The sequence below is a fragment of the Dendropsophus ebraccatus genome, chromosome 5, assembly GCF_027789765.1.
Source record: "Dendropsophus ebraccatus isolate aDenEbr1 chromosome 5, aDenEbr1.pat, whole genome shotgun sequence".
NCBI lineage: Eukaryota > Metazoa > Chordata > Amphibia > Anura > Hylidae > Dendropsophus > Dendropsophus ebraccatus.
Genome location: NC_091458.1, coordinates 151,559,430 through 151,585,808, shown reverse-complemented (window position 1 = coordinate 151,585,808; position 26,379 = coordinate 151,559,430). Strand labels below are relative to the sequence as shown.

At 43.1% G+C, this 26,379-nt stretch overlaps 1 protein-coding gene across 2 annotated transcripts in view; it reads right to left on the bottom strand.

Annotated features, from left to right (window-relative positions):
* Positions 1–26,379, bottom strand: part of LOC138793232 (protein argonaute-3) — an 86,273-nt gene that overhangs the window by 52,752 nt on the left and 7,142 nt on the right. For both annotated transcript variants that reach the window (XM_069971651.1, XM_069971652.1), the window contains exons 2-5: positions 5,899–6,070; positions 4,980–5,100; positions 2,864–3,072; positions 1,040–1,176 (exon numbers count right to left, since the gene is read on the bottom strand). In XM_069971651.1, the coding sequence (XP_069827752.1) occupies positions 1,040–1,176; positions 2,864–3,072; positions 4,980–5,100; positions 5,899–6,070 (639 nt within the window). The remainder of the gene's footprint in view (positions 1–1,039; positions 1,177–2,863; positions 3,073–4,979; positions 5,101–5,898; positions 6,071–26,379) is intronic.

The following is a 26,379-nucleotide window of genomic DNA, read 5'->3' as shown; positions in this document are numbered from 1 at the left end:
AACTGCAAGATGTCAAGATTCTTTTATAATATAGGTAGAAAAATGAAACATTAGAAAAAAAGTAACCAAAAATTATTTAAAAATATGTTTAACATAAAAATATTATTTTAACAATACGTAATTTTTTGATGACAAATTCCCTTTAATATTGTTCACATGTTTGTAATCAGATGCTTCAATTTTATTAGATCACTTTTCTGACTAGCTGGAATATCTAGGTAACCAATAATGATTGTGCAATAGCTTTTACTTGGGCTGTGTCTGAAATATTCTTTTCTACTTCTGAACCTGTTCATTTCTTACCAAAAAATAAAAGATATAAGTAATGTTGAGCAGACTTTTCAAATTGTTAGAGTTCAGCAAAGTTCTCCAAACCCGAATGTTTGGCATTATATTCCTGGTGGCTGGAGAAGTTGGATGTCGCCTTAGGGCTGCCAAAAAAACAAGGATACAGCCTAAGGTTAAGCAGCATCCAAATTCTCCAGGCACCAGGAGTCGAATGCCGAAAATTCGGGTTTGGAGAACTTTGCTGAATCAGATCAATTCTGCAAACCTGTTCAACGATAGATAGATAGATAGATAGATAGATAGATAGATAGATAGATAGATAGATAGATAGATATCTTAAGAAATGTAGGCAGCACCTTAAATGCACGAGATAGGTGCCCGCAGACGGGTCCTGGACCACGGACCGAAGTAGTTATGTAGCAAAAATACTCTGCAGCACTCGGAAGTTCTTGAGCAAACGTGACGTGGGTTTATTTAAACATCGTAAACACAGCAAACAAGAAGTAAAGAGACACGACGTTTCGGCGTACCTTACGCCATTTTCACTTGAAAATGGCGTAAGGTACGCCGAAACGTCGTGTCTCTTTACTTCTTGTTTGCTGTGTTTACGATGTTTAAATAAACCCACGTCACGTTTGCTCAAGAACTTCCGAGTGCTGCAGAGTATTTTTGCTACATAGATAGATAGATAGATAGATAGATAGATAGATAGATAGATCTAGCAGCAAGGGGCATGATGTCTCCTTCTTACCATCTATATTAAGCATCATTTTCCACATGGCAGGTCTGACAGACTGATGAAATCCAAACCAGACTTCTCTTCCCCCTCCCAAAGGGTGGTCATATCCTTCTGGAGCAGAGAAGAAGGAACGTCCTACAGGTGTGTATCTGAAATAAAGAAGTTATTTGTAAGGCTTCCTTCACACACTCTTTTTGGCTTAAAAAAAAAATTAATAAAAATGTTTTTCGTGTTGCAAGAATGCAGTTTTTGTGCCTTTTTTACCTAAAATATTTGGGGCAAATGAACAAAAATAAAGCCCTGCCCCCATTCACCCTCTGGAATTTAATAATAAGCGCATGCCTCTTAGCAAAACCAGCAGACCTGGGTCTGCCACACAGAAGGCGCAGAGATTTATACCTGCTCCGGAGGTATGATTTATGTCTACTATCATGATCAGGTGCGGGAGACCCCCTCCCTTCCTTGCCACGCCCGCCCATCTACCCATCAGGTGAGTGGGGCATACGTCAGGGAAAAGGCACATATGCCAGGAGCTGACATGACAAACCCTCTCCACTGTGTCTACGGCTGTATCCATGTTTTCCCTAACTCCGTAGGGCTGCATCCAACTTTTCAGCCACCAATAATCAAATGCCAAACAATCGAACTAGAGTATGTTCAAGATGCGCTCATATGTAGTTATAACCCTATTCTGGTGTGTGAGCCTCATCCACTACTCCAAGCCACACTATGGAGAGCAACCCTGTAGAATTGTATAATAATTACATGCAGCATCGTGCAAGAATTATTTTCTTCATTACAGTGTGACCTAGGAGATGGTGGATCGTGAGAGGTTCTGCTCGATGCATCCCATTTATAGTCCAGAATTTACAGCATGTAATTCCTAAAACCTTTAGCCTAGGGGCCACTTGGGGTCCACAATGACAATCAGCATGGGGAACCAACTATCTAGATGAACACGTGCTTGTCTGTGTCTAGTGGTGCCACAGTAAAATAAAAGGTTCCCTTGACACCTGTAAAAGTGTCACTGTCGTTTAATTTTTTTTTTTACAGGTGATTTTAAGAAACTTTGTAAAGGGGTTTAATAGCTGAAAATGCATTAATATAATGAAAAAGCAGTTTGAAGCTCTCCCCCCTGATTTTCTATGGAGAGGGGAGGGGTGGAGGGAGATGAGGCACCAAAACAGGACAACAAAGAGTTAATTTACAGCTACATCACCGGCTATCTCCTCTGAAGTCAGCACTGACCTCTCTGACCTCTGAATACCGGCTTTCACACAGCTCTCACTGTGTAATCCTTTGTTCTCTGCTGGCGAGTTATCTACCTCCTCCCCCCTCCATAGAACAGACAGGGCCCGACTGATGTAAAAGAGTCGCGATTTCCTGATAAAGAACAGTGAATGAGAGAGGGGGGGAGGGGGGACCTGGGAAAGTGTTTTTGAATGCAGATAATGGCATATTTGCCAAATAAACCCGATTACAAAGTTTCCTAAAATTGCCTGGACTACTGATTTCTGCAAAAAAAAAAAAAAGCACTCCACAAAGAAGTGGACAGGCCGCCATCTCTATAGATGCAGTTCTCTCTATTGTAGTATATGAAAACTGTAAAATGGTAGGCTGTGTCTGCACCTTCCATATTCTATACTGGAGAGAGCTGCACCCATGCATGGTCTCCTGAGTGCTGAATGGGAGAGAAGGGGACCCCCATTCTCCTGATAGGTGGGAGTCAGTAGAATCTGTACCTATAAGACATTGATGGTATATACGTTCGATATGCCATAAATGTCTCAGATGGTAACATACATTTAAGTTTTAACGTGGCCGTTCTCCACCTACTTCATGGATGGCAGATGCCGTAACACTACGTCAACAGCATGGACAGGGTTGGTGCTTATTGGCTTGTCCAGTTCCAATGGCTCTGGAAGGGACCTCCCAGTAAGTACTTCATGCAACAGATGCCAGCTTATCCTAGAGACAAATTTTATGGAGACCTTAAAGGGACGATCTTTCCCTCCTTCTCCTGGTAATGTTACATCCAAGTCCACCTTAAAATAAAATAAAAAAAGCTGAAAGTTTGACAATCAAATATTAAACTGTAAAATAACAAAAAAAACACAAGTGCATCCTACTATTATCACTAAAATAAACGCCCCAAACACTTCCCTTGTTCTCCGCATTTTTAACCCCTTCATGACCAAAGATCATTAATCCATAGATGTCAAGGTCAAAGTTAAGCAGTGCTCTGCTCCTTTCCTTCTAAGGGTGGATTCACACTACGGAATTCTCGCGGATAAACTCCGACGGAGTTCTGCAGAGTTTATCCGCGAGAATTCCGTAGTGTGAACCCACCCTAAGAGTATGTTCACACAGTAACACAGGTGGAACTTTCTGCCGCGGAACCCCGCCTGCCTCAGTGTGTCATAGCCCGCCTATGGGATAGCGCACGCTTCTCCGCAGCCACCGCTCTCCACTCAAAGAAGTGACACTTCTTCAAGCGAAGAGCGGCAGCAGCGGGGAAGCTATGACACACTGAGGCAGACGGGGTTCCGCAGCTGAATTCCATCTGTTTTACATACCCTAAGGGGGAGATTTAGGAAAGGATGTTAATATATACCTGGTGTAAACTGCCCACAGCAACCAATCACAGCTCAGCTTTCAGCTCTGGTAAAATATAAGAGGAGCTGCGATTGGTTGCTGTGGGCAGTTTACACCAGGTGTATAGTTACACCCTTTCATAAATCTCCCCCTAAGAATCATAACCCTTTTATGTCTCCACCTACACGACTGGTTTGTGCCATGATCTATAGTTCTTATTGGTATCATATTCGTGTAAATAAAAATGATTTGATCGCTTTTTATAATTTTTATTTCTGATAGCTATATATATATATATCAGAATATATACATTTTATCTACCGTATTTTCCGGGGCATATAAGACTACTTTTTAACCCCGAAAAATCTTGTCAGAAGTCGGGGGTCGCCTTATACGCCTAGTATGGTCGCCCCATACAGTGGGGGGGCTTAAAAATGGCCCCATCCCCACCGTATGGGGCGACCATTTAAAAACAACAAACAGTTAATTCCCCCGGGCCCGTTCCCAGCCTCCGCACCTCTTCTCCTCCGCTCCCGTTGCCGGCGCAGCCAGTGTGACGTACATTGACTGCGCCGGGGATGTCCGAAGCTCTCCCCAGCAGCCGAGCGTCTAATCGGAGACGCTCGGAAGAGCTTTGGAAGAATGATAGAGGCTTCGGGAGGCTCCGGAAGTACCCGAAGCCTCTGTCATTCTTCCAAAGCTCTTCCGAGCAGCCAAGCGTCTCCGCTTAGACGCTCGCCTGCTGGGGAGAGCTTCGGACATCCCCGGCGCAGTCAGTGTACGTCACACTGGCTGCGCCGGCAACGGGTGCGGAGGAGAAGACGCGCGAAGGCCGGGAACGGGCCCGGGTGAGTTAACTTTTTTTTAATTAGTTTAGCTGCAGTTAACCCCTGCCTGACCGCAGCAGGGCTGCGGTTAGGCAGGGGTTAACATTTTCTGGCATATAAGGCGAATCCCTGACAATCTGATTAAAAGTCAGGGGTCGTCTTATACGCCGAAAAATATGGTAAATATATTTGTATATTAGGAAAGGGGGTGATTTATACTTTTATTGAAGGTGAGTTTTAAAAAAACAAAACTTTTTTCCCACTTTTATTGATCAGTATTATTGGCGCTATTGTCGTAGAGTCTGATTGTATGAGAAAATGGCTGATCCAACAGAACAGTTATGTCATATTAGATGCCAAATGGAAAAAAAATCAATCAATGAGACAGGCAGAACTTCAAGCAGAGTCCGCAACGCAAACTCCACTTGCAACTCCGCCAATTCTGTAGTGTGAACATACCTATGATGAATATGGAATTACTTCTGTGACAAATGTATTATACCTTTGGTCAAAGATGAAACGTGACTTACCCCAGTAGATGCTACAGGCAGTGGGTTGGCAGTATACAGGCTCCTTTTGCCATCATACACTGGTCGTCGGTCACCAAATATGGTGACTTTGAAATGCTGGACCATGGAATCAACAACCTCCCTATTGAAGAAGTAGAGTAGAGTAAAAACTATGTGGAAAGGAAATGGAAAGAAACATCCAAATACCTTGCAAAAAGCAAGCACAGTGGGGAGGGAAAGTTTACAGAGGTGACACTATTTCCATAGGGTAGAATGTCTGCAACCACATGGGTGTTCTCAATAGACACAAGATGTAGGCCAGCTGTATAGAGGCTTGCTGCAGTCCTTCGCACGTTCCGTTCCCTGCTTTCAAAGGCCATGTTCACACAAAGTATCTTTTGCAAAATCACGTCCGTTGTTGCAATTTTCATGATTTATGCAAAAGATATGTTGTATTTGAATGAATGGAATACGGGCCGGAGCCTATACACATAGTATACAATCCAGACGGAATTCCAACTGGCCGCACAGAAAACCGTCATGTCAGTTTTGTGCGGCCGCTACTTATTGAATAGCGACCGCACAGACGTGACAGTTCACACAATGGAGGGTGCGACACCGGCCGCATTCTCTATTGTGTGCAATGGTGAATTGGGATGCGGGCTCCCACGTGTGCAACAGAAATGAAGATCATCTCTGGGATCATCTACTCTGACACCAGCCGTTCTGTTTGTGACACGGCTGGGTCACAGAACGGCCGGTGTCATACGATGTGTGAACCAGGCCTAATGGGGCATTGACATGTTTAATGTAGAGCATGCAAGTGTTATGTCTATAAATGTTGAATAACTTCAAAAATACAAGTATGGGGGGGGGGGGGGTTTGACGAGAAAATTCTTTGGATCCAGTTTTATGCCATTTTGAAAATATATCCATTCACCTGTTAACTCTGCGGGGACATTTGTCTGGCTTAATGTCCACCTCATAGAGGTAGACGTCAATCTTTGGGATCTCCACTTGAAAGCAGTTGGCCAGCAGTTTGATGGGCTTTCCCATTGTGCCATAGCCAGGCCGTCTGGGCACCACAAAGAAGGGCTGCGCCCCCACGGGTCCTGCAACATAAAAGCAAACAGGTTATTTAAAGAGATGGCCCAAACTAAAAAACACATATACCTTCAAGCCCCAAATTGCTGAGAGCTGTAACGGCTCCTCCCTCCCATCTCTCACCATGCAGTCTCCATGTGTCTCCTTGACCTAAGTGTCAGCAGCGTGCAAATTCACTTGGAAACTGAGGGACCTCATACATTCATGCATCATACAAATTGCACATTAATTTAAAAAAAGAACTATGTATCCTTAACCCCTTAAGGTCAAAGCCAATTTTCGTTTTTGCACTTTTGCTTTTTCCACTTTATGTTTAAAAGGCCATAGCGCTTGCATTTTTTTCACCTAGAGACCCACATGAGCCCTTTTTTTTTGCGAAACCAATTGTACTTTGCAATGACAGGCATTATTTTTCCATAACATATGCTGCGAAACTGGAAAAAAATCATTTGCGCTGTCAAATTGAAAAAAAGGAATTTGTTTTGATTTTGGGGAGTTTTGCATTTACGCCGTTCGCCCTATGGTAAAACTGACTTGTTATGCATGTTCCTCAAGTCGTTACGATTACAACGATATGTAACATGTATAACTTTTATATTATCTGATGGCCTGTAAAAAATTCAAACCATTGTTAACAAATATATGTTCCTTAAAATTGCTCCATTCCCAGGCTTATAGCGCTTTTATCCTTTGGTCTATGGGGCTGTGTGAGGTGTCATTTTTTGCGCCATGATGTGTTCTTTCTATCGGTACCTTGATTGCGCATATACGACTTTTTGATAATTTTTTATAAAATTTTTCTGGATTTGATGCGACCAAAAATGCGCGATTTTGCACTTTGGAATTTTTTTTGCGCTGACGCCGTTTACCGTGCGAGATCAGGAATGTGATTAATTAATAGTTCGGGCGATTATGCGCTGCGATACTAAATATGTTTATTTATTTGTTTATTTATTTATATTTATAATATGGGAAAAGGGGGTGATTTGGACTTTTAATGTGGAAGGGGATTTTTTTATTAATAAAAAAAACAATTTTACTTTTATTTTTACTTTAACTAGAAGCCCCCCTGGGGGACTTGTATATACACTCATAGAGATCAATGCTGTGTATATACACAGCAAAGATCCATCAGATCGGTCATAGATTGCTATGGCCTGCTGCAGGCCATAGCAATCTATTGCCGAGCCGGGATCAGCGTCATCAGAAGAACGGATCCCCCCGCGCGATTGGGGAGATCCGTCCCACTAGACACCAGGGACATGTGGATCAAAGCCTCTAAGTGCAGCTGTCAGGATTGACAGCTGCACTTAGAGGCTTAATTAGCCGCCGCGGCAACGGGACCCACGCCGGCTAATAGAGGCACTGCCCGGCTATACATATCAGCCGGGATCAGCGCCGTTTAGTCCCGCCGGGACCCCGCTCTGAACACCCCCCGCGGCACCATGACGTATCAGATACGTCATGGGTCGCTAAGGGGTTAAAGCAGTCCCATCAGCTTTACTGCTTTTTGTAGTAAAAGGCACTGTAGAACAGGGTTTCTTAAGGCCGATATTGGGAGGGAAGCGAGTGCCGACCTGTCGGGTCAGAGCTTGTTTTCCCCCTCGTTCTCCACTCGCTACCTGTGCTATTACACGCACAGACAGCAGGCAGAGAGCTGCGGGAGGGGTCACGGGGAGCAGTGGGAGCAGCTGCACGGATGATCCTTAGATTTTCTAGGTGGCCCGTTGAAGTCAGGGTTGGTCTGCTGCTGCCGCTGCTCCTGTTACACAAAGCAACATGCAGCTGACTGTCATTGTCATGATCGGGCTGTTTCATTATGTTGAGACCAGAGTCAGTAGACATCATGCCTGATGGCTGATCGTGGTTTTTTAACGCTATTACACCAAGCAATTATCGATCGGAAAGGTCAGTAATCAGCCAGATATGGCCGATAATCATTTTGTGTAATAGGGCCTTTACTCTGAATCGGGAGATATAACAGGGGCACTCCCCTGTGCTGCAAAACTCCAGCAAAAATTACAGAATGGGTGTTAAAATGCAGGCATTTAGGTCAAGAAGCCCCATTGCACACTGCCTTTACCTGTTTTAAATACCTTTCCTTTATGTGATCGCTTATGTGATTCCTTACATATCAGTTAATCACTTTATTTATCAAAGATGACTCATTGGTCCAGAAAAAAAGTTCTAAAGTCTTGGCCACTTGTCTCGCTTTCCTGCAATTTGCTGTCCGCTGGGTGTTATTAGTATGGTATTTAGGGGGGCACAACGGGTGTCAGGTGGTCTTCAGAAGGACGTCAGTCCATTAAACACAGACAACAACCAGGAAATGATGTTGGTGATTATCTATTGCTAGTTTCTGATGAAGAATTAGTGGTTTAGGCAATCTCTTTGCAGTTTTCTCTTCAGCCTTCAGTGACCTTCTAATACTCATGAATATAAGGCTGGGTTCACGCTAAGTTTTTGCAAAAAAAAAACAAACAAACACAACATGCATTTTTGTGCATCCATTTTGAACCGTTGTTTCATTAACTTCCATTATGAAAAAAAACTAATCATTTTTTTTAATGGACACAAAAATGAGGTCGACTACATTTTTGAGTACGTTAGAAAAAACAGATCCGTTTTTTTTTTTATAATGGAAGTCAATGGAAAAACAGATCAAAACAGATCAAAAAGGATGCACACAAATGCATGTTTTTTTTTTTCAAAAATGGATTGCAACATGTTTATCAAGCTTCTCCTCACTGCAAAACGCCAAGTCCTGCTCCTGCTTCGAGCAGGACGTGGCGTTTTGCAGTGAGGAGCTTGATACAGGTGTCAGTCCGACACAGAAACGGGTCGCTCATTTTTTTGTGTAAATAAACGCCCAAGAAAGACATTCATGTCTTAAAGTTATTTTGGGAGTCCTGCGCCGTGGCTGTATGTATGGTCCAATGGTCAATTCCAATCTTCCTCCAGTGGGAAGCGCTAAAGTGTGTCATTCAGGGTGTAGTAATTCACCAGTATGTCAGGCTTAAAAAGAAAAAGGCCCATACTTTAGCACTGGTCTCTGCACAGACAGGCCACGGACAGTGATTGGCTGAGTGGCCGTCAGCCTGTCAGTGCAGAGACCTAAACAGAAGGCAGAGCTGCAGGAAGGCCCGAAGACACCAGGGAACTTGGTAAGGTAATACTTTATTGTTTTACACTAAAGGCAAGGGCTGCACGGACATCGGTAATTATGTCAGTGCAGCCTTTGCTGCCAGATAGTTGGTCCGTGTAATTGCTCAGTAAACGAGTGTCAATCTAGCAGATAGGCGCTCATTTAGTTTATGATCGTTTATAGTTTATGTGTAATAGGACCCTAAGAACAGTAGGACTGCAGGGAGTTCTCATGATTTGGGAGGATTAGCATAATTAGGGTGCGTTCACACCTACAGGATCTGCAGCAGATTTGATGCTGTGTTCAGTTATTTAAATGAAATCTGCTGCAGAAAATCAGCTGCAGATCCTGTAGGTGTGAACGCACCATTAAAGGGGTTTTCTAATCAAAACCGACTTGTCACCCTATTGACAGGATACAGGACATGTAAGAAATTGTGGGGGTGTGACCTCTGTGCCGGAACTCGTGGGAGGTCCAATCTCCGTGGATAGGGGACAAGCAGGTTTCAATAGGGAAACCCCCTTTGAATCAAAATGACCTTATTGCCTAGATTCTCATATCTGCTACAGACTATCCCAATCTCCCTTACTTTCCTATTTATTTACCAAATCCAGCACCAATTTCTTTTGTATGGTCCTCTAATCATCTCCTTATCAACAGATTAAAAGAGTTATCACAGAGAACACGACTCTCGTCTCCAGTTCAGGTGTAGTTTGCAATTAAGCTCCATTCAAACGGAAGACAAGAGTGGTGCTGTCTCTGGGGAAAAAGTGGCAATGTTTTTCTGTTGCTGGATAACCCCTTTAATTTTGTCCAAACCTAAACTTTCAGGGGGTGCTGGCCTGCCAGAGTACCAACTAAATTTTCTCTGCTGTGTTCATGCCCATCTCTTGGACATGTTCCACAACATGGACTCCAAGCTATGGGTCAGTCTCATTGTAGACCTTGCTCCAAAGCCTTATCCACACTTCCCTGAACTTGGACCCCATCCATGCAATCCCCACTCCTTGTTGTTTTCCACTCATCATACTCTAGCTAACCTACCCTTATCAGGAAGAGATGGTTCTCTGGTGGATCGTTTGCGTCCACTGCGGCCAATGTCTATAAATCCTGCATTTAAACCAGGTGCTTCTATTACCCCTTTTTCTCAGTTACACTAAATCATACCATATCATGTTCTTTTACCTCTTACTTCCATAACGGGGACCAAGGCATCCATGTCCCGCAGTATGCACCTCCACTGCTCACTAACCGATTTGGAGAAGTTATGCTTCTTACCAGTATATGTAAGAATTGTTACCAACGTCACCGAATACAGCAGCCCACCGCTGTCCTCTCTGGACCACCTGGGCAGCCCTTCCTGCAGCTAATCCCGGCCCTAACCCCTTTAATCCTCCCTGATCTATCCTCTCATGGTAATGAGATTTCCCTCTGTCTTCGAAACAGGTTAAAGCACACCTGTCACAAAGTCCGCTGACCCAAATGGTGTTGAATTCCACTTTGTAGCCGGAAGTTCAGATATCCATGGCTATGAACATGCCATGACAGTAATGTGTGCAAACCCAATTGGGTTTAATGGGGGTCGTGCTCATTACCATCACTGCGTGTTCATATTCATGGATACCTGCAAAGTGGAATTTGCTGTTGCTGATTAGGTCAGTGAACATCGTGACAGGTACACTTTAATTTTTAGTGCTCCAGAAACCAAAACCCATATTCTCTATCATTGTTAAAAAGTCCTGGGCACACTTTCTTCTATGTATAACGTTTTCCTTGGGGCTCCGTACTACTTTCTTTGCTTGCCCCCCATACAAATCATGTATTTCGCTCCAGCTCATGTGGGAAATTTTTTTGCTATAATGGACCTGTACTATTAAAGAAGAAGTCCAGTGAAAATTTTTATTAAATATTGTATTGCCTCCCAAAAGTTATACAATTCACCAATATACACTTATTATGGTAAATGCCTATAAAGTGCTTTTTTCCCTGAACTTATTACTGCATCAAGGCTTTACTTCCTGAATAACATGGTGATGTCACTTACTGGATAACATGGTGATGTCACGACCCGACTCCGAGAGCTGTGCGGGCTGTGGCTCCTGGAGAGAATGATGACAGAGGGATGCTCAGTGCCCCTCCAGTGCCCTGTGTCCCTCAGTGTCCCCCTGCCATCATCCTCTCCAGCAGCCACAGTCGCACAGCTCTGGGAGTCGGGTCGTGACATCACCATGTTATCCAGGAAGTGACATCACCAGGTTACCCAGGAAGTGACATCACCATTTTTATCCAGGAAGTGACATCACCATGTTATCCAGGAAGTGAAGCCTTGATGCAGTAATCAGTGCAGGGAAAAAACACTTTATAAGCATTTCCCATAATAAGTGTATATTGATGATTTGTATAACTTTTTTGGGGGGGGCAACACAATACTTTCATATAAGTTTTCACAAAAGTTTTTGCTGGACTTCTGCTTTAAGTACTCTGTGCCTGCTTGGATCACTCCTTTATGGCATAGGCCATCATATCCTAGCCTCAGCAGCTCAGCTAATTTGCCGGCCATTGAGCTAAGAGGAAGCTCTGACTGGAAAAGCGAATCAAGGAGCACAACATCTGTCACTGTTCAACCTGATTAACATGCTGGCACCGAGCAGTCAAGATGTTACTGCATTTGATGGGGTAAAAGAAATCATATTGCACAACTGGGATGGTGAGCGTGGCTATTTCGCTGCTTGAAAAAGGCTGACATATGCCGAAACGTCGCGCACTAGTGTGATATTAAATCATCCATTTGCTTTGGAAGTGCTGTCTCCTCTTCATTTTTTGGACTTTTTTTTGCCAGCCCTGGGCCAGGTTTGGTGAGACGGGCACCCACCCCCTGATTATACTACTTATTACCTGTGCTGTTGTATGCATACACTGGCTATTTTGCCAATGCTATAACATTACACTGGTGAAAGTGCACTGGCACTGTGGTGGCGGATGATTTACAAAGTACATTACTACAGGTGGCACGTGGGAGGTTAACAATGCACTGGGTTTTCTGAGCAGAAATGCAAGGAAATGCAGGATTACACTAAGCACCGAACTGTTCTTGCTGCTGAGAAGCTCAAGAGAGAAGCTAAAGGAAGACTGCTCTTTGTTTTCAGCGCTGCAGTGTAAACCCTGATAATATCTTACCTCTCAGGAACAGTGTGGATCATGTTCAGCAGCAGACTAGCTCAACATTCAGGTAACAAAACAAAGTAATCACTGAACTCAAGGAGATCAGTGAAAAAATTCCAATGACGTACTAAATCAAGAGTCTCCACTGAAGCCCCCAAAAATTTAAATATGCAAAACAAGAGTCTGTGGAGCCTTGGTTGCTAGTCTCAAAACATACCTATGAGGGTGGTGTGGTGCTCTCCCCATCATGGAGACACCGCATGGCAACAGGCTAGAGATATCTGGCTATCCCGTGTTTTGAGAGACTCCACGGACTCTTGTTTTGCATATTTAAATTTTTGGGGGCATCAGTGGAGACTCTTGACTGAGTACTTCATTGGATTTTTTTCACTAATCTCCTTGATGTTCAGTGATTACCGTGTTTTGTTGGTTGATTTGTCATTGCCCTAACTAGCCAGAGTCCTGCTCAACACTGACAAGCACCCCAAAACGGCTGTCTGTGGATGGATGCCTGCCTTGGCAAGCCCTTGTCATGATCGCAATACTCGCACCTTGAGTTATACGTTGACTAAAGGGGCCACCCTGTTGTTTCCCTATTTATGTTACAATACTCACAACAGAGTGGGAATTAAGGGGCTACCCATAAGGGTGTTGTGGTACTCTCCCCATCATGGAGGCACCCCGTGGCAACAGGCTAGGGATATCTGGCTATCCCGTGTTTTGAGACTTGCAACCGAGGCTCCACAGACTCTTGTTTTGCATATTCAACATTCAGGTACACAGGCCAGATTTCTCCTGCTAAGCCCATTTTCTGCCCTGATCTGTTACTGAAAGCAGATTTCCCCCCATGTGCAGTGGACAGCACAAAGTGAGATACTTGTGGCCAACACTTTAGAATTGTATTTTTGAAGGTAAGGAGTGATATTTGATGTGATTTATTTTCACCTCTGCCTTTGGCAGCAGATTTGAAATATTTGGGTATCCATGTTGCCAAAGCCTCTGCCAGGGTCTAATGTAAACTTCACATCAGCCTCCTCCCTGCCCAGATGTGTGCAGTGAACAGCCATGGCTCAATGGCTAATGGTACACGAAAAAACATAGGATGGATCTGGCACTTCCAAATAAGATTCTTCTTTTATTAATAGATGAATAAAAACATGAGGTAAAAATGTAAAAAGAAAAAAAAAAAGGGCATTAGAAATGGGCATTGGTCCTTCTTCACAACAAGGACTGAGAGGCATAATACACCACATTACAATGGTAGTGCAGTGTAATATATGAGTGATTAGAGGATCAGTGAAAGTCCTCTTACTAGCTAGGCTAAGTTCACACAGCGTTTAACAGCGTCAGCAGCGACGCTGTTAAACAGCTGGCCACCGGTCTGCACTGAGCCCGTTCCTGCGTCCGATACCTCTATCAGCTGCAGGAACGTTCTTTTTTTTACTATTGATTTGTGGGCACCGTCGGGTGTGCCCGCAAATCAATTAACCATTCACTTAAATGTAATGTGCTGCCGCCACTGCACATTACATTGTGTGAACTGCTATTATTTGCAGACGCTGTTCAGTGGACAGCGTCCGGAAATAATTGTAAAAAAAATACTGTAAAATAATTCTAAAGAACGGGCGTTAGAATAACGCTATGTCAACACAGCGGGCGGCATTGCATTAACTTCAATGCAATGCCGCCCCTGCAGAAAACAACGGACACTGATGCCATTGCAATCAGCGTCCGTTCTTTACTTAAAGAAAAAAAAAAGTGTGAACATAGCCTTAGAAAGTACAATAAAATGAATAATAAAATAAAAACAAAAGTGAGTACAGTGAGACATTGGTATGTGTTCAATAAAAACGATGCTAGAATGCTGGCATTTTATCTGCCGCTATATATAGAAAAATATAACTGAAAAAAATAAGCGATTAAAGAGGCATATACCGGAAAATTATAAAGAAAGCTTTTTATTATAAAATACGGACTGAGGCAACAAGTTAAAAAAAAAAAGTCTTTATTGCGTCAAATAAAATATGAAGACTTCAGGACTAGACAAATGTAAATTTTTGTGTTTTATGTTTTCCAAGAGCCATAACGTTTTCATTTTTTTCATCTACAGAACCCTATTCACAGGTTTCGTAATTACAGTCTGTGCATGGACGATGCACTATGGACCGCAATCACAGAACAGTTTAATAAGGCTATGTTCACACAACATAAAACTATGGCCGTAGTTCTCGCCGCAGAACTACGGCCGTAGTTTTGCGGTGCGTAACAAAGCCTTATGTGCAATGGGATCCCGGCCGGAGCGTACACACAACGTATACGCTCCGGCCAGGATCCCGCACGGCGCCGGAAAAAACTGACAGGTCAGTTTTCTGCAGCCGGAATTCAGTGAATTTCGTCCGCAGAAAGACCTGTCAGTTCACACAGTGAAGCTTCACTGTGGGCTATGGTAAGCTCTGATGCGGGCGCGCGCTGATGCGCCCACATCAGAGCTCTGCGGCCGCTCTCATACGTTGTGTGAACATAGCCTAAATGTTCGCGCTACTGTACTGACACGTTGTAGATTCTAGATCTGGAAGTAAAAAAAAATCTAGAATCTGCTATCAATCCCATGATGCATCAACACAGCATCTCATAGACAGACAGAGACATTATCATCTCTGCCTGCCGGGAGGACAGTACAATCTTCATCTCTATATGTCTCTAAATAAGATAAGTTACAGTCAGGGAGGCTGAATGGTCATCTAATCCATTATAAGGCCAGGTTCACACAAACTGTGACAGCGGCTGTTCTGCACTGTCAATTTTGTGTGGCCGCTATTTAGCGAACAGCGGCCAAACAAAACTGACCCATTCATTGGCCGATCGCCTCTAAAAATCATTATTTACCAGCTGCACATCTCCCTATGTAATCAAGAGATTTGTGGCAAACAGCAATGCATTTTAACAGCAGTGCGAACGATACAGGGATAGACCGGCCACCCGATTAGTTGTGCCGTGTAAAGGCACTCATTTGCAGCTGCCGAAGATCTTCTAACGTAAAAATGACCTTTAAAGGGGGATGCCACCTGCTGCAAATGACAGTAACACATTCATTTCACAAGAAATGAAAACCCCACTTAATAATTTCTGCTATTGTTGTCAGTCACAATAATATTTGTTCTGGGGGCTTTAATAGACTGTAAATCACAGCAAGCTGTTCTTCCCGGTGAGCGTCGTATTAGGACTCATTTAGCCCACTCCCATAGAAAATAATAGGAAGTACACATAATGCTGCAGGTTACCACTGTCAGTGTTGCATCAACAAAGCTGCCCCGGCTGCGCACGATAATTATACCTTCTGCAAGAAGACTTCTTTATTCTCTGTCACACAATCTCTTTTTTTATTAGCTTATACATTATCTTTAGACAGCGAAGAGTGATGTACTGACTATAAGGCAAGGAATATCTGCATTCAAACGGCATTAGAAAAAGCTCTTGTGGTATTTAGAAGATGAATGCATAAGGTAAGAGTGACACGTATTGCCAACTCACATGCAAGTTACTTCATATGGGCTGTGTTTGGCAATCCAGATAAGGGGGATCTCTGGCCTCTTTAAAATTAAGATGTCTCCATCAGGATGAGCTTTGTTACATTTAAAGGGGTACTCCAGGGGGGGGGCACTTTTTTTTACTGGGACCGGGGAGGAGGTGGCCGAGGAAAAAGACGTCCACTCACCTCCCCGGTTCCAGCGGCAGGTGCCGCATCGCGGCGCTCTGGTGCCCGGTTCCCCGTGACATCTCAGGTCCGCTCAGCTACTCAGTGAAGGAGCCGGGATCCGTTTCAAGTCCACTCAGATCCCGCCTCCTTCACCAAGTGGCTGAGCGGACCTGAGACGTCACGTCTTGGTCCCGTGTCAGACACCCGGAAGCGGCCGGTAACTGTGCGCCGGAGCGCCGCGATGTGGCACCCGCCGCTGGTATCGGGGAGGTCCCAGTAAAAAAGTGCCCCCCCCCCACTGGAGTACCCCTTTAAGGAAAAACAAACTCAAACGACCCGAAATCGCTCACCCAATTACACAAAACAATGATCATTACTTATGATCGTTATTGCGTTCGTCCTGTCGCCGCTACTGCGAACGACCAATGACGTTTTATTACATGCAAACGATTTGCAAACGATCTCGTTGGTCATTTAATCACTGTCTGCTATTAGACTTAACGATTATAGTTCAAATCCGAATGATTTTTCAAACGATAATCGTTCTGTGTAATAGGGCCCTTAGGTTCCCCCTTTAGAGAGGAGCAAACCTTTGGATGAATCAGAGCATGCAGCATTTTATTACCAGTGTCTGAAGTTGGATGCAGCCCTAAAGCATGCATAGAGTCATAGGCCATAGGTTATATCCATGTTTCCCAGGACTCCCTAGGGCTGCATCCAACTTCTTCAGCCACTGGTAATCAATCAATGCTGCACGCTTGGGTTTGTCCAAAGGTTCGCTTATCTTTATCCCTTTGTTAACCAGAGTGGCGGGTCACTGACTAAAAGAGAAGAGGACACTACAAGGCTGGGGCTACACAGAAATTTGGGTTGCGACAGGGGTGACCTGAACAAATATTGCTGTGACTCACCTAATACAGTAAATCAGGTTGCAAAAGTTGCAGTGACCAGGACCTGACTGTCACAGGAAATTTGTTATCAATTTTCACTTGGCCTGCAGAGCAACATCATTTAATTGCACTAAGAGCAACAAACCAAGATCAACAGGGTTTGACGCTTTTTGGTTAGGCAAATGCAGCCTAAGTCTGTGATTTTGCCGCAATTTTTGGCAAAAAAAAATGCTGCAAGAATACATTAAAGGGCATAAAGAATGCAATATGTATATGCAGCCTAAGGGTCCTATTAAACGGGCCGATGGCAGCCAGATCAATAACTTAAACGAGTGCCAATCCACTAGTTTGGTGCTTGTTTACTGAGCTTATTACACTGCTTGATAATCGTTAAGTAAAGGTTGCATGGTCATAGTTAGCAATGTCCGTGCAGCCCTTTCCCTAAACTGTTAATACAGTACTTCTCCCGGACCGCTCATGCCCTCTGCTTGTTTCCTGGAGGGGTGGCTGCAGCTTCAGAGCGCTCAGCCAATCACTGGCCAGGACCACCGTGGACAGTGATTGGCTGAGCGCCCTGTCAGCTCAGAGACCCGCTTTGAAGCGGAGGTGCTGCAAAGCAAGCAGAGCGCAGGAGAAGACAGGGAGAATGGAGAGGTAATGTACTAACAGTTTATTCAATCGTTAGCCGACGGCTGATGATTTTGATATCAGACCATTTGACATGATCCACAGACGAACGTTGTCATCGGCTGATCATTGTCTCTATTACACAGAGCGATAATCGGCCAATTATTGCTCCGTGTAATAGGGCCCTATGGCTATGTTCACACACCATCAAAATGGCGGCCCTTATTTGTCGTTAAATGACAGCATTTGCACAACCACATTTGCATTCAGAATTATCATTTGCCAGGATTATTAGCAACATTGTACAACTGAAGTGTAGGCTGTTTTTCTTTTCCTTGATGGATGTCATTTTCACAACCATTATTATGAAACGACTGTTATTTGCCGTGAAAATGACAGCCGTCAAACTGCTGGAAAAAAAAAAAACCAGAGTGGAAACAAAGCCTAAAACTGGGAGTGTGGTTTCCGACACACTTGGAATGCATTTCGAATGAAAATGTGAAAACGCAACCAAAAAACGACCTAAATATGTGAACATTTTATTGCAACGTCAACAACTGAACTAAAACTACAGTAATGCGGATTCTTTGCCCGTGGCTACAGTCATCAGGTTTACTAAATAAATACATTTATTCCGTTGACCTGGTGATCAGCAGTTTCCGAGACAAAGAAGATCAAGCCACTGAAAACACACCGTTCCCATATAATTACCCCATTACAATTGCTTTCTTAAAACCATCTTAGCCGGCTGCTTTTCAACTCTATTCCGCTCCCTGCCTCTCCTCCCTGGGTGCCGTAAAAGCTGGATCCAGACGTGGGAAAATTCTCCCAGTTTCCCAGGACTGGATCCAACTTTTTCCAACACCCGGGGAGGAGCGGCAGGGAGCAGAACAGAGTTGCCGATCAACGAAGTGCTTTGCTTTGTTTAGACAGGCGATTCTCTAGTCTCTAGTCATGATTTGAGAATATCTCATACAAAAAACAGGTGGTGATATCTGTTATACAGACTAAAATTATAAAGCTTGTGAATTTCTAAGAAAATCCTCAAAACATCACCTTTTGGAGGACTGGAGTTGGGGAACACTGCCTTAAACTAATAAACGCTTGTTGCAAAAAAAAGCATGCGATAACCAATGGGCATGTGAAGATTCTGATAATCCTGACAACATTGAATGACCACTAGAGAAAGAATGGAGGGACCCGTCCTAAAGGGGAATATACACGTTCCGTGATTACGGTCCATGAACCAGACCGGAATCAGGGACCTCCTGGCATCATGTCATTATGACAGTAGAAATACTCTCTATTATATTTCAAGGTGCAAATAAAACACAGCAAAGCTAAAAAAAAAAAAAAAAACTATGAAAATTCTGATAATTCTGCTATAATGAAGGCTCATAAGATAGCTGACCACTTTCAACCCCTAGTACTACCAGAAGTACTCACAGTTTGGTCTTTTTAGCATTGCACTGATTAGTGTAGGCAACGTAATGGGATATCCCATCTCAACCAACATTGTTACACTTGTAGGACTCAAATAACTTGCCTCCTTCTCCTGTTATGCTGCTCTTTTCCTCTAATTGTTGACTAGAGATGATCGAACAGGGCGGAAGTTCGGGTTCGTACGAACCCGAACCATCGGCATTTGACTTCTGATGCCTTTCCATTCTGTGGGGAAGGTGGAGACAGCCCGAATTTCGCCTGGAAAACAGGGATACAGCCTATTTCCTGCTGAAACTACCCAGCAGACTAAGCCTGGTTTCACACCCACTTAGGCCTTATTCACACGTTCAGTAAAGTTGTCCATTTTTCCCAACTCAACTTAGCTAAACTTAGACTAAGCCTGGCTTCACACTTACTTAGGCCTTATTCACACGTCCAGTAAAGTTGTCCGTTTTTCCCAATTCAACAGCTCAACTTAGAGCACATTGATTTCTATTGGGCTATTCACAGTCAGTGTTAATTTTGATCCGTAATCCATTCCGTAAAAAAAAAAGGACATGCTCTAGTGCGGATTGTGATTGCTGTACGGATTACAAATAAAAGTCTATGGGATCCGTGTTGTTACGGATGTCCATTAAAAACATGGATCAAATATATGCAAACTAGTACTATTCAAATTTTACCGAAACAGATATGGAAACGGTAATGGATGCAAATACAGATGAATTTACACGGACCACGGAGTAAAAATAGCGGGAGGTTTTGCAGTCCAGAAAAATTACTGAACTTGTGAATGAGGCCTTAAAGTCTTGGAAAAACGCCAAGGCACTTTTTTTCCCGCAAGAACGCCAGCAGCCAGATGTTATCTGGAGGTCAATGGAAGTTTATGGTCTGGTGGCGTTTTTCTCTCCTTTTTGAGGCTCTGTGGCAGTTTTTCCAAAACACAGCATGCTAAGGGTGTGGCATTTTTCCTCCCATAGATTTCAATGGGATTGTTCTTGTTGTCTCAAAAGCGCCATTGCTGTGCGTACGGGTTTTTTTTCTGACGTTTTTGTCCCCTTTTGTGGTCCAGCAACTAGGTCATGTGATGGCAGAGAAAAAAAGAAAAAAAACTTTAGCAAACAAAAAACACCTACGCAAACGCATGAGAAAAAAAAAATTGTTAACATTTTCACAATGTCCTGATTCAATTACTTTATTTGATTTTTAACAAAAGGTGAAGATGAAGACACTTAGATACAAATAGATACAAGTCAATAGTTTAATACTTCATATTCTACTTTTTCAGACTTCAGGAGACTTCCATATGAGAAGCTGTCCATTCCTTAAAACCACCATAGATTGGTAGAAAAACAAAATCTTGTATTCATGTTTTTAGTTAAAGCTACATGGTACTGTCCCCTCAGAGTAAGGAATTCCCTGACGTGGGGCCCCTGGTTTTCACGCACCTATTTAAAGATCCAGTGTTAGGACACATTGTTGAAAAATGAGCTCATCTGTGGGGGTCTTGGTGCATTTTTAGCAGACTGGAATTTCCTCTGTTTAGACCTGAGCCTACAACCTATTTTATTCATTGTTTTTCCGCCCACTTCTATAAGGCAGAGTACTGTAGCTCGTGCTCTGCAATACAAAGAGGGGAGTTTGTCTGAGCTGCAGTCATGTGTTTATGTCAAAAAGTTGCAAACTATTATGCAATGATTTGTTTGCTTAAAAAATTGCGACTTTTGGTTTCTGGTTTTGACTTTATGGCTAATTGGTGAAGGTGTTTGTGTGTGTCTAATGCGGTGTTAATACGGAACGATTATCGTTCGAATTTTCGCGATAACGATCGCATTTCAGCGATAATCGGCTCATGTAAACACAGCGAACAATCAAGCGACGAGCGAGAAATCGTTCATTTTGATCTTTCAACATGTTCTCAAATCGTCATTCGCTACAAATTGGCAAATCGCTTCGTGTAAGCAGTCTTTTATCGATTTACCCTATGTGGGAGATGGGCTTAATCAATCTTAAAACGTCCAGTCTAAATGCTGATCGTTATAAAAAACACATTGTTACATCGAAATCCTTAATCTTTTAATATGGGGCGAATTATCACTCCGTGTAAATGCAGCATAAGGATTATTAGCAAAAAAAGATGTGTTTAAATGTAGTATAAAACCCAACACAAGGCAGATACTGTTCAGAAACTTAAGCCGCTGACACACTTTTGGGAAATTCATGCACGTGCTGCACTTACAAGCCCATTCACAGAAATGTCCGCGACAAATTTTTAACATGTGAATATACCCTAAAGCTGGACTCATGCTGTTCATTTAATGGGGGGGAAAAAAACGGATGAAAAAAAATTATATATGTGTGTGCATCCATTTGAATCCGTTTTTTCAGGTGACTTAATTATAAAAAAAACAACTTCTCAAAAAGTTTTTTTTTTTTTTTGCTACTGCAAACGACCAAATGACGTCTTATTACACCAAAGGATGTGAGAACGATTTACAAACGGTCAATGATAAAAAAAAAAAGGTCCAAATTCTATCAAGCGACCGTCGATTTGGTGTTGTTGTCTGCTATTAAATGAAACGATTATCGTTCAATTATGAACGATCTAACGATTTTTTGAACAAATTTTTTAATGGAAAAGGGCTCTTAGGCTGAACTCATACTCGCAGTTGTCAAGTTAAAGGTGTACTCCAGAGGAAGAAAATCAATCGTCTTTTGCCCATCACATAGCTTAAGTCACTGGATAGTCCTGCTCATCTTGGTGAGTGTCCACTAAATAATATTTCTGTTTTGGAGTTAATTAAATAGTATCCTTTTTTTTCCCTTAAAAGGGGATTTGTCAGGTGGTTTCACCCAATATAACTAATCTCCGGCAGAGAGATAATTCACAGGTATACATTTAGATCTATGAACTTTTGTTTGTGAGCAGGGAAATTTGTGTTTTTTTTTTTGTTTGTTTTTTTTTTACATCTTTATGAGTAGAAGGTGCCCGGCATTTCCATCCCCTATAGCACACAGGCAGGTTATCAAATGCACAAGGAGGAGGGAAGCAGCGATGGGTATGGACGTGCTGGGCACTTCAAGAGATCGGCCTTGCCCAGTGGGCATTTCCTGCTCATTTACAAATATAAAAAAAATCCAAACTTCCCAGCTCACAAGCAGAAGATCACAGATCTAATGGTCCGTTTACACGAAGCGATAATTCGCCCAAACAATCGTTTAACGATTTTGAAGCAACAATTTGGTTTTTATAATGATCAGTGTTTAGATGAATAAATCATTAGAAAAATCGTTATTGCGATCATTTTTAAGATCGCTTAAGCCTGTCTCACACATAGGGTGAATCTTTGAAAGACTGTTTACATGAAGCGATCTGCAAATTTTTAGCGAACAACCAACGACGATTTGATAATATGTTGAAAAGTCACAGTGAACGATTTCACGCTTGTCGCTTGATCGTTCGCAGTCGATTATCGTTCAATTGCGATCGTTATCGCAAAAAATTCAAACGATAATCGTTCCATGTAAACGCACCATAAGGATTCTATTACACATCTTGATGCTGTATAGGAAAAATGTCAATGTAGTAAATTGGCACTAGTTTCCAGAGCCCATTACAAGGCTGGTGGGAAGGGCAGTACAAACGATGGCTGGATTGTTCATCCCTTTGAGGCCATCAGTCACACATCCCCTATTACACGGGGACATCTGCTGTCGTTGATTTTTTTGACACATTAAAAACGACCCGATCAGCTGATCAGCAAACACTGGCTCTCGAGTCGGCTGGTTGCTATTAACCTGTTTGGCCAGTCGTAGCCCTGTGTAACAGAGCCCTGGATGTAAGCCTGTGAAGGGGATTTTAATTTAAAATACTTAAGTGAATGGGGAATTTTCAGTCTTCACGTTATACTTTTTCTTCCTTTTGATTCACGCTTACATAAATTTTTTTTTTACAATTTTAGCCTTCGGCCTCATACAAATGTTTAATGTTCAAGCGTGCAATGGAAAGGATTGAAGGGGTGGGCCACTTTATAGTAAAAAAGGTCAGTGTACAGTATTAGTAAGTGTGCTTACAGCCCTTACAGACAGAAACTCCCTGTGTACCTCATAGGGCCAACATGAATATGCAAAAGAAGAGCCCGTGGAGCCTCACTGAAGAGTCTCGAAACACAGGACTAGCCAAATATCCCTCCGGGAAGGACCCAGCCAAGGGGTGGCTTCTGTAAGGAAACCACCATATTAAGTGGCCCTATAAGTCAATGTAATGACAAGGGAAAAACCAAGGCCAGGTATCCATCCACATACAGCTGTTTCCAGGTGTTGTCCCTCATCAGTGTGAAGCAGCATTCTGGCTAGGTGGGAGCAATGTGTAGTTGAGCCATAAGAGAAACTGATCTCAGGGAGACCAGCCAAAAGATAACACTGCCGGCTGCTAGTGAAAGTGCTCAATGCAGTGAAATCCTAGGTGCATTGCCCCCTGGGAAACATGAATATGCAAAAGAGCCTGTGGAGCCTCATTAAAGAGTCTCGAAACATAGGACTAGCCAGATATCCCTCCGGGGAGGACCCAGCCAAGGGGTGGCTCTTGTAAGGAAACCACCAAGCCACCATATTAAGTGGCCCTATAGCAATCTATAGGGCCAACATGGAGGAGCATGTGATCATGGTCACTTGCTCCTCCATGTCGACCATCTTAAGAACAGACTCACCACAGAGCAGGAGAGCACAGTCTGGAGGAGGGGAGTCTGAATTTATCTCTAGGAGGTACACAGGGGGCTGCTGTCAGTAAGTGCAGTGAGTACACTGAACAATTTTACTATAAAGTGGCCAACACCTTTACCGAAACTCTCGGTGTCACGCATCATTATTCCTGGGGTACCGAAACAGTTCAAACTTCACGCTGATTTACAGATTTTCCAGGACCCCATCAATCTATATACGCCCATGAACCTGTTATAGCAAGTCGACACATGTGGCCGCTGCAGTCTGAACAAATGCAATGCTCATTTCAACAATACGCGTTATCGCATTATGCCAGTAAAAAGAGATTGGCAGGGCACCAGGAAGTGCTGTCATGGAAAGTTGGTAATTGGTATGGGCATTGGTATTGCTGAGAATCTGCTACATATATCACAACACTGGGATCTGATTTTGGATTTCTTCTTCCTTTTTCAATTCGAATCAGCAAACGGCCACGATCAATCTGCAACAGAAACGGATATGCTGCAGTCTGCGGATAATCCACACCGCAAGTCAGTGTGTGCAGCCCGTGAATGTATCCTTCACTTGTACTGTAATTCCTTGAGGATTCTCAGTGCAAAAAAAATCTGTATAGAAACTCTGCGAGACACAGAAAAACCAGTCACATTGCTCTATAACAAAGCCATTGGTGTGGGATCTAGTTTATTCCTAAACTACCTGGGTTGAAGTGCTGTCCTACCTAAAGATTTACCCAAATAGAATTCCTGTTTCCCATATAGCGCCAACATAATCCACAGTGCCGTACACCTAAACAATGTTACGTAACTTTACTCTTGACATCTCTAAGTGACGTTTGCTGCCATTAAGTATTTATAACACAACTGGTGTTTCCATGGGGTTCTCCATAGACTTCTCCAGCACTAGAAGCACAGTCTACCCCTCCTCCCGCCCCCCACACACACACAGTACACTTCCATATCCCTTTGAAAAGCACACTGAACTTTCCCTGATCCTGGCCTCAAATGCCTTCTGTACAGAGAAGCGAGTCAGTGAACCAGAATGAACCGCATGCACTGAAACCAATGCTTTGTAGGAGCTGGGCTGAGCCACCTCCACTACACTGGCAGCATCTCTGGAACCATGAGGACCCTACTGTAAAGAATGGGGATCAATCATATACAGCCTGCGACCTATGCCAGCACTGAGCATGTGCCAACTCCTATAGCCTGCCGCCGTACACATTTCTAGTAAACCTCTTATTTGGCCCTGGCTGCTGCAGATTTCCACGCAGAAATTTCCATGGAGGCTGCTCCCATCTATATATATAACTCTTAAAGGGAAGCAATTATAGGGATTTAGGGTTCCGAGTTACAATAATGCTGTTCTGAAGAGTGCTGCAGTGTTTCCTACCATATTAACTGCTCGCTTGCCGTTGCCTTGGCCTCCCCGAGAATGTAGTTTTATTCCTTCCCATACTGTACGCAAATCAGAGCTAACTAGTCATCTGGGTGGTGTCTCCCTCAACTAGTCACGGCTCCTGTAATTTCTGTAATCCTGCCTATGAATAATGTAATGTGGGGTTACTGCCTGGGAGCCATGACTAGTTGAGGGAGAGACGCCGCCCACATGACTAGTTAGCGTTGATTTGCATACTGCACAGGGGAGGAGTAAAACTACATTTTCAGGGAGACTGAGGCAAAGGCAAACAAGCAGTTAAAGGGGTATTCCACTTAAACATAACTTTTAATATGTTGCTGCTCATGGTTTGACTAATTAATTCTATACTTGTTATTATCTATTCTATCTCCTTCCCCCAGTTCTGAGCTGCTGCTGAAAACACAAAAATCTGAGTGTGAGCCTCTGTCTCTCCCTCCTCCGCTCTCCCTTCTAAAACAGATGATACAAGCAGAAAGCCGCAGCTCAGAATTGGGGGAAGGAGACAATACATAATAACAAGCATAGAGGGACGTGTTAGTCTCACCATTGGCAGCAATATATCAAAAGTTATATTTGAGTAGAATATTCCTTTAGGCTGGGTTCACACTACGTAAAAAACAGGGCCATATTTCATAACAACGGGCGTATTTGTGCCAACAACGTCCGTTATTTGCAAAATAACGGCCGTTGTTTGCACAAATAACCCGTGTTTTTTACGTAGTGTGAACATAGCCTTAATATGGTTGGAAACGCTGCAGCATTCTTCAGAAGATCATTATTGTAACTCAAAGCTCTAAATCCTCATGACTGGTTCCCTTTTAAGGGGTTATCAGTGGTTCATTATAATATTATATTATATATATATACACACACACACTACCGTTCAAAAGTTTGGGGTCACCCAAACAATTTTGTGTTTTCCATGAAAAGTCACACTTATTCCACCACCATACGTTGTGAAATGAATAGAACATAGAGTCAAGACATTGACAAGGTTAGAAATGATTTGTATGTGAAATAACATTGTTCTTACATCACACTTTGCTTTCGTCAAAGAATCCTCCTTTTGCAGCAATTCCAGCATTGCACACCTTTGGCATTCTAGCTGTTAATCTGTTGAGGTAATCTGGAGAAATTGCCCCCCACGCTTCTAGAAGCAGCTCCCACAAGTTGGATTGGTTGGATGGGCACTTCTGGCGTACCATACGGTCCAGC